The sequence below is a fragment of the Oryzias melastigma genome, linkage group LG11 (genome assembly GCF_002922805.2).
Source record: "Oryzias melastigma strain HK-1 linkage group LG11, ASM292280v2, whole genome shotgun sequence".
In the NCBI taxonomy this organism is placed as follows: Eukaryota; Metazoa; Chordata; class Actinopteri; order Beloniformes; family Adrianichthyidae; genus Oryzias; species Oryzias melastigma.
Genome location: NC_050522.1, coordinates 22350068 through 22359356, shown reverse-complemented (window position 1 = coordinate 22359356; position 9289 = coordinate 22350068). Strand labels below are relative to the sequence as shown.

The 9289-nt window shown below is 42.1% G+C and overlaps 1 protein-coding gene across 4 annotated transcripts in view; it reads left to right on the top strand.

The window, feature by feature from the left end:
* Positions 1-1410: 1410 nt before the first annotated feature.
* The window catches only part of LOC112162673 (tenascin-X), a 32568-nt gene continuing 24689 nt past the window's right edge, over positions 1411-9289 (top strand). For all 4 annotated transcript variants that reach the window (XM_024298540.2, XM_024298539.2, XM_024298538.2 and 1 more), the window contains exons 1-5: positions 1411-1553; positions 1871-1928; positions 2050-2253; positions 2933-4858; positions 9126-9241. In XM_024298540.2, the coding sequence (XP_024154308.1) occupies positions 1434-1553; positions 1871-1928; positions 2050-2253; positions 2933-4858; positions 9126-9241 (2424 nt within the window). In that variant the 5' untranslated portion in view covers positions 1411-1433. The remainder of the gene's footprint in view (positions 1554-1870; positions 1929-2049; positions 2254-2932; positions 4859-9125; positions 9242-9289) is intronic.

Here is a 9289-nt window from a genome sequence, read left to right as displayed (position 1 = left end):
TTATGAAGTCTTGTTTAAAGCCTAAAAAAATGTAGTGTTGTTTTCTTGGACATATTTTCTGCAGAGCAGCAGGAGCTGATTAAAATTTTCTGAGCTGTGGGCAGGACTGTTAAGGTGGAACAACTCTACCCCCTTTCCCGTCACCCATTCCTGAGCAAAGCATTCTCACTCCCAACTTGTAATATACAAGGACATGTGGTTTGGCCCATGTCACTTGACGATTTTGTCTCCAAATCGTTGTTTTTTTGTCATGCTGCCTGTTCCCATTAAACCAGGGGTCCCCAACCCTAGAGACACGGATCGGTACAGGGACATGAACCAGACCAGTACCGGAACAGTACCAGCACCTTAACCCTAATTCTGAACCGAGTTAGGATACTGGACCCTACTGCGGACCAGTACCGCAGACCAGACCAGTACTGTTCCAGTACCAGTACCCCAACCTTAACCCAGTATTAGGGTTAGGGTTCTGGTACCGGTACCCTAACCCTATCCTAATACGGAATAGGCTAGGGTACCGGTACTGGTTTGGTCAACGTATCGGTACTCATCTGAGTCCCGAGGGTTGGGGACCCCTCATTAGCATATGCATTTTTTTCCCTGTGGTCCCGTACCATGTAGCACTCAGACCGTTTCGCGGACCAGAAAATGGGTACCCCTGATTTAATTGGAACAGCCAGCACGTCAAAAAACGACCAGTTGAGGAAACCCAAAACATCAAAAAATGACATGGAGGCGGCCCAAACCACACGTCCATGTATGACGAGTTAGGAGTTAGAATGCATTGACATGATAACTCTCTGTTTACATGTTCTTCTGCTAGCTTACAGCCCCTTAAACCCCCAACTTAACAATATTGGAGAAATCCAGCCATACAGTTGGGCCAGATACCAGCTCATGTTTCTGTTTGACAAAAAATAAAAAGTTACCGTGTTTTTTTATTGGTTGATTTTCAGTACATTTTTATTAATTTTACTTTTGTCAGTAGTCAACTATTTAAATTACTATTTTGAGTTTTACTTTCGTTATCAGGCTAACAACAAATATTCCCATGAGTGCTTAAACACCATGAATTTAAAAACCTAATTAAGGATAACGAGCTTCTCTTTCAGACTACGGTACTTTTTCCATTATGTTTATTGGTCAGCGCTGTGCACTGACAGGCCCTTAAATAGTTATTGGTCTCTGTTTGTCCTAATTGTGGTTTAAGTGGAGTCTGCGTGAATCTCAAGGTGAGACTAAAATGTGTAATTTTCTTCCAGGTTGGGAAATTCCTTCAAGCTTTTTCATCCATGATGCTTTCATCTCTGAGAGCGGTCTGAACACGCTGGGAGGAAGCGGCCCCTGATGCTCCAAACACCCAAACAAACTGAAGAGTCAACTATTGTTTGACATTTTTTTCTGTACTTTGGCACACTTTTCCCCCTCAAATCATGCTCCCGCTCACCCCCTGCCTCCTATCCCTCGTCCTCCTGGTCAGCCCGGCCCTTCTGACCCCATCAGCAACAAGGAAGTTGCAACAGACAACAAAGCATGAGCAGGACTCCATTAAGGTTAGTTATGCAAGATAGAAGGCTCAATTAATAAAAAAAAAAAAAAAATCTATGTTTCTACGCAGATGACACTCAACATTTAATTAAAAACCATGTTACAGGAGCAGAGCAGATGAGCAAACACGACATTAGGGGAAAAAAGAGAATTCCTTGATTTGAAATAGAAAATAATTAATTCACAGTCCAGGAGATTTCTGTGTTCTGCTTATTTTGGCAACTTACAAAATTAAGTTTTCCATTTCTTTCTTATTTTATTCACTTTTGCAAGAACATTTGTGACCTTAAAATGGTTTGACTTTTTGCTTGATTTTCTGCAGGTAGTGATCTCAGAAGGCTGTGCTACACATGGAAATTCGTCTGGTGGAGGAGAAGAAGGTAAAAGTTCACTCGCACTGATTGTTAGTAGTACAGTGTAGTACATACATGCAGGTCTGTGACATCTCCATCTGCACAACATCAAAAGTTTGTCGCCTGAGTTAGGTTTTGTTCTCTACAGGGAAGGAAATTGCACTGGCTCCTGGTTCTCCATTGGTCCTTACCCATAAAATTAAACTGGTTCCTTCCGGATCTGAGTCTTGTGGCTGCGAGGCAGACTTTGCTGCCCTGAGAGAACGTCTGGAGAGGCTGGAGAGGGAGGTGTCCGACCTCCGGGAGAAATGTGATGCAGCTGGAGGAAGCTGCTGCACCTCTGAGAGCAAAGGTTAAAGGAGTTTTATATGTTTGTGTCCTTAGTAAGCACCTGAGCTGCTTCAAGTTTTTATTAATGAGTCTCCCCAGCATCTAAGTCAGGAATAGGCAACTCCAGGGCCACAGTGTCTGCATGATTTTTAGATATCCAATCCTTACTCATAAGTGATTACCTGGTTCAGGTGTGTCCAGTCAATTAGAACATGCCCGAGCAGGGTATAGTGGAAAACATGCAGGAATACGGCCCTTGAGGCCTCGAATTGGCTATCCCTTATCTAAGTCCATGCTTCAAGTTAGCCATGATCAGCTACTTTTTTGTTCTTTCTTTGATCATTTTTGTATTGCTTTATTTTTTCAACTTTAGACTCAATTCTATAATTCGTCTTCTTTTTATTTTGACGTTTTCAAGTTATTTAATCAATTATTTTAAGTTTCTGTCATTAAACCTCTGGTTCTCCTTCATTTTGGGACTCTATTTTGATAACATAATCAAGGCCATTAACCATGAACTCTTCTGATTTTCCTGGGTTTTCTGTGATGCATCGAGGCTCAGAATTATATAGATCATATTCTGTTATATGTAAATGTCAGAAGCAATTTAAACCACACAGTTTAGCTTGCACTGAGGTATTCTCCTCAAGTGAGTTTCTCTCATTGTTAATTGAAGTCAGGATCTTCTCCTTTTCCATCAGGTGCAGGCTGTTCCATCAAACCAGGGACTGACGAGTGTCCCAATGAGTGCAGTGATCAGGGTCGCTGTGAGGACGGCAAGTGTGTCTGCTTTCCAGGTTATAGTGGGCCGGACTGCAGCGAGTCCAGCTGCCCAGAGAACTGCAGTGACAAAGGAAAGTGTGTGAACGGCCGGTGTGAGTGTGATCCAGGATTCACCGGTCCCGATTGTTCCCAGACCTCATGCCCTGACAATTGCAGCAACAAGGGCAGGTGTGTGAACGGCAGGTGTGAGTGTGACAGTGGCTTTACTGGTCCTAGTTGTGCAGACAAGTCCTGCCCTGGAAACTGCAACAGAAGGGGGCGCTGCGTCAATGGACAGTGCGTATGCAATCCTGGATTCACCGGTCCAGATTGCTCCAAAAAGGCTTGTCCCAATGACTGTAACAACCGTGGTAGATGTGAAAATGGTAAATGTGTGTGTGACGGTGGGTTTACTGGTGCAGACTGCTCAGAGATTGCCTGTCCTGGAAACTGCAACAACAGGGGGCGCTGCGTTAATGGACAGTGTGTGTGCAATCCCGGATTCACCGGCACAGATTGCTCTAAAAAGGCTTGTCCTGATGACTGCAACAACCGTGGGAGATGTGTAAATGGTAAATGCGTGTGTGACGGTGGGTTTACTGGTGCAGATTGCTCAGAGATTGCCTGTCCTGGAAACTGCAACAACAGGGGGCGCTGCGTCAATGGACAGTGTGTGTGCAATCCCGGATTCACCGGTCCAGATTGCTCCAAAAAGGCTTGTCCTGATGACTGCAGCAACCATGGCAGATGTGTAAATGGTAAATGCGTGTGTGACGGTGGGTTTACTGGTGCAGATTGCTCAGAGATTGCCTGTCCTGGAAACTGCAACAACAGGGGGCGCTGCGTCAATGGACAGTGTGTGTGCAATCCCGGATTCACCGGTCCAGATTGCTCCAAAAAGGCTTGTCCTGATGACTGCAGCAACCATGGCAGATGTGTAAATGGTAAATGCGTGTGTGACGGTGGGTTTACTGGTGCAGATTGCTCAGAGATTGCCTGTCCTGGAAACTGCAACAACAGGGGGCGCTGCGTCAATGGACAGTGTGTGTGCAATCCCGGATTCACCGGTCCAGATTGCTCCAAAAAGGCTTGTCCTGATGACTGCAGCAACCATGGCAGATGTGTAAATGGTAAATGCGTGTGTGACGGTGGGTTTACTGGTGCAGACTGCTCAGAGATTGCCTGTCCTGGAAACTGCAACAACAAGGGGCGCTGCGTCAATGGACAGTGTGTGTGCAATCCCGGATTCACCGGTCCAGATTGCTCCAGAAAGGCTTGTCCTGATGACTGCAACAACCGTGGGAGATGTGTAAATGGTAAATGCGTGTGTGATGGTGGGTTTACTGGTGCAGACTGCTCAGAGATTGCCTGTCCTGGAAACTGCAACAACAGAGGCCGATGTGTCAATGGACAATGCATTTGTGAAGATGGATTCACTGGGGAGGATTGCTCAGAAAGAACCTGCCCCAATGACTGCAGTGATCAAGGGCGGTGTGTGAACGGCAGGTGTGAGTGCAACTCTGGATTCACTGGTGAGGACTGCTCCCAAAACTCTTGCCCTGACAACTGCAACAACAGAGGCCAGTGTGTTGACGGGAAATGCGTGTGCAGGGAAGGTTTCACTGGGCAGGATTGCTCGGAAATAGCTTGTCCCGACAACTGCAGCAACAACGGGAAGTGTGTGAACGGGAAGTGCGTTTGCTCAGTGGGCTTTGGCGGGCCAAACTGCGCTACCCAAGTCTGCCCGAACAACTGCAGCAACAGGGGGCGCTGCATGAGAGGGAGGTGCGTGTGCCGACGTGGGTTCACCGGGAAGGACTGCAGCCAGTGTCAGGAGGGCATGACGGGACCGGACTGTGATATGGGTGAGTCAAAACCATCAGCATCCATACCAGTGATACACATACATGCGAGTAAAACTTTTGATACATAAACTGTTTTGGACTTTCCCCAATTTTCTGGGTTCAATGCTATTTCTTGTGGTTAAAAAGAAATTCCCTAAGCAGGAAAGCTCAGAAACTCATAACACTCAGAAGATCCCAAGAAAACTCCTGAACTACATACTCCCACACATGGCCCTTTGCCATGTGTGGGATTTGCATGTCAAATTCGCATTGGCTGCCTCTACAAGATGTGCAGCAAATTTGTTAGATGTTGTAAAATGTTTTTAGCCTGATCGCTACATGGAGTGGTGTCTGTGCATGGAAGACACGGATAATGTTGAGAGATCAAATTTATTTATCTTGAAGAGTTCCTCAAAAGCATAAATAAACGCGTCTCCATGTCTGGGCTCACAAGATCATTCAGAGACTCTCCCAGTACGGTGAGCTTCACCATCTATTGCAGGAGCTGGGTCCGAATGACAGCCGCTTTCAGCGGTACTTCCGTCTCTGTGACCCAGTTTGATGGCATGCTGTCCCACATTAGTCAGACTAGGAAAAAATAGACGTGTCAGGAAGTGACGACGAAGGCTCTGGCCTGATTTTGCAAGGGCTGGAGGTAATGCATTTCCTATGGGGAACCTCAACACTTGTTATGTCCAGTTCTTATCAATGTCTCTATGCAATAAGAAGAACGTAAAGTTCAGGAGAACAATGAGCACCTCTGTTGGTTTTGGACTACACCTGCTTGTTGTGTCATTGAACACATCAAATGCCCAAAGCTGAGTCCATAATTGGTTGATGCAATGTTTTGTCTTCATCATAGTTCAGATTTTTAAACTCTGTTAGATTTTTAACTCGTGATGCTCAAATGGCTCTACTGCAGGACTTCAGATTACATCTATACATTGACTCAGCATTAAAACTGGAGGCCTCTGTTGCATGAATCAGCAAATCGGTTTAGGCACTTTTTAAGCAAAATACTTAATAAAGTATTTATTTAGTCATGCAACACTTCAATTAGGAATTTTCACTTTTTATAAAAAAAGAAATATTCTTTAGAGAAACAATGGATACCCATTTTATGCGCTATTCACCATATGGTATACTGTATATCTTGCTGATGATGTTTTCTGTTTTTCTCCTTGCAAATGGTTTTTAAATCACCCAAATTGATGCATTTTCCTGTATCTTTTTTGGCTTTTTCCTTTACTATTTGCTTTAGGATTTTTAAATACATTATTCTGAAAAACATTGACATGTCATACATTTAAAGATGCTGAATTTCGAGGACAAAAACATTGTGATTGATCTGTTTTGTTTTATTTTGCCAACTTTTCTAACTTTTTCTTTTTCTTTATCATCTTCCTGTGAGGTTTTGCATCAACAAATGTGTCAAACGACTCTACTACAACCCGTATTACATGAGTTTCATGTTTTTGCAGCTGTGACTGCTGTTGTTTTTGGTGTTTATGGATGTTTTATTAAGAGAAAAGCTGGACTCCTTAAAAACACCATAAAACCTTAAGAGTGAAAGGATTTTTAGTGCTTCTCAACTCAAAACAGATTTGTTTGTGTTTAAGAGCAAAGTGTTTCCCCAAATGTAACAAACCACACATAAGAGATGATTGAGGGGTGTCCCATACTGAATTAAAGAAGGAGAGTGGGCGGGAATGTTTCAAATAATACAATTGTTCTTGTAGGTTTGGAATCTGCACAAAATTCCCAGAACAGAAATCCCAGAAACGAGTTTATTATTTAAAAAATAAGGAACCAGAGATTTTAGTTCTCAGTCATTAAATTGAAAAATGTTGTCATTTTGTAAAATAAAACTCATTAGTTTCTAATTAGACAGAATTATTATTTTAACCCTTTCATGCTCACTAATTTTCTACATTCTATTTAATCCAAGACTTAATGTAGCATCACCTTGAACAAAAAAAATAAATATATACATATACATAAATAGAATAAATTCAGGCATTAAGGGATTAAGATTAAATTAAATGTTACGATTAGGATTTTTTTTTTTCATTTATTTATTTATGTTGGTTTGCAGACTAACCAAACTTTCAAATACTGTAATGTTTGGTCCAAACTTTTAAATATTCTAGTACTAATTAACCAAAAATCAAGAATAACAAATTCTTTATGTAACTACCAGGTTTTTCTTCTGTAAACAAAATCTTCTGTGCTTTTAAACATGTTTTTCACTACAGTTAATGCAAATTACCTGCATTTTAAATTTAAAAAGAAAAAGTTTCAAGTTTTGATTGCTCAACCAGTTCCTGGCACTCATATCCAGAGGATTTTTTTGTCCAAGCAGCACTTTTCTCCATGCATGTTGTGGCTAATCTCTTACAGAAGCTGTGCGTCATTCCATGAGCACCATTTTTACGAGAGACTCAGTGCTAAAAAGTTAATCTGTGAATTACACTCGCAGTACGGCTTCAGTATGTCCAGCTAAACATCAGGTCCAATAGACTGACAAGATCTTTCTCTCATGAGTTTGAAACATCTAAATGATGCTAACTTAATCTCAAACCCCACCCGTTTAAAGTTATATGCAATTGACACTACCATAGTACCAAAATCTGTTCTCATGATCTAAGCGGTTTTACTTTTATCCAGCAGACCAGCTTGAACAGTTTTTGTTGCAGCTCCAGAGAGCAGATGTTAAATTATTCGACTGTGGTCGATGCCAAAACTCTAATGCATACATCCCTCTGGATCTGCTAAAACAGATGTTGCGATGGGATCTACACAAAGATGACAAAGGTTTGCTAAATTGGTCGATTTGTTCCTTTGAATTGCTAAAATGAGGAAAAAAGATGTTTAGAATCATGTTTCGGTTCCAAAAGAGAAATTTTGTAACTTAATCATGCAATTCAAACAAGGCTCCAAACGTAGCTTTATAAAAAAAAAATCAAAAAGTAAAAATCTTTTGATCTCAATGCTGACAAAGTAAAAAACAAAAACCAAAGTAATAGCAAATCTATTTTTGTAAGTGGAGTAGTTGGGATGAAGCCTTTAATGGGCTGCATGGTGGTGTGGCGGTCACATTTGTCACCTGGGAGCAAAACGTTCCCTCACATACTGTTCTTGAGCATGAGTGTGTTTGTACTCCCACATCAAAAACACGTTTGACATTTTAATGGTGACTTTAAATTGCCCTGTAAGTATCAGCAGCTGTGTATCTCTGTTTCTGGCTCAGGAATTTGGGTTACCTGTCTCAGGTATGTCTTGACTCCGCCCTCCTAAAGCAGGGATAGCCTGTAGCAACCACTATGAACTCCATCATTATGTTGACGATGAGTTTACATTTCCTAAAAATACAGCACAGTAGTATTTGTTTTTCATGATTTGAGATTCTGGGATTTATCTCGGGCTGCACGGTGGCGCAGTGGTTAGCGCTCTTGCCTCACAGCGAGAAGGCCCCGGTTCGAATCCCGGCTGGGACCTTTCTGTGTGGAGTTTGCATGTTCTCCCCGTGCATGCGTGGGTTTTCACCGGGGACTCCGGCTTCCTCCCACCGTCCAAAAACATGCTTCATAGGTTGATTGGTGACTCTAAATTGCCCCTAGGTGTGAATGTGTGAGTGACTGGGTGTGTGATTGAGGCCCTGCGACAGACTGGCGACCTGTCCAGGGTGTACCCCGCCTTCGCCCTTCAGCAGCCGGGTTAGGCTCCGGCACCCCCGCGACCCCGAAAGGGAAGAAGCGGTCAAGGAAATGGATGGATGGATTTATCTCTCAGATTTTAAATTTAATAAAAGTCTGGAACGTTTTAAAGGTGTTTCAAATCCTTTATAGATTTTTCTTTTCTTTTGCTTCTTTATGTTCTTTTTTTAAGTTTGTTTAGGTAGTTTTTTGTGGATTTTCTTCCCTTTTTTGTTGTTTTGTAGTTAATTCTGGATTACTGATCTGTATTTTGCCTTTTTTTGTGGTTGCCATAGTTACTTTGCTCGTTTTTCCCTTTCCTCTTGTTTATTTTTTACTTCGTAATTTGTATTTAATTTCTTCTCATTATCACAAGTTCATATCTATATCTAAATGTTGTATCTTAAAAATGCCAATGATTAAAAATCCCTTAAAGTTATTTTTTAATTTCCCAAAATGCACTTCACCAGAAATCTAAAGGTTAAACAATACTACAAAGTTGTCCTGATATTGATCATTGCTCAATGCTGATTGGATTTGTAATGTTGACTCAAACTGATAGAAAAATGACAGAAATGATTGTTTTGTTTCAGCCATGTCGGGCGTCTCTCAGCTGAGAGCTCAGAACATCACAGACACTTCAGTCACTCTGGTTTGGACTCCACCTTCTGTCCAGTATGAGACCTACTACATCACCTTCACCAGCCAGGTATGTGGATCTGTGTCACTGGTAATCATATTAAAACACACACGTTTC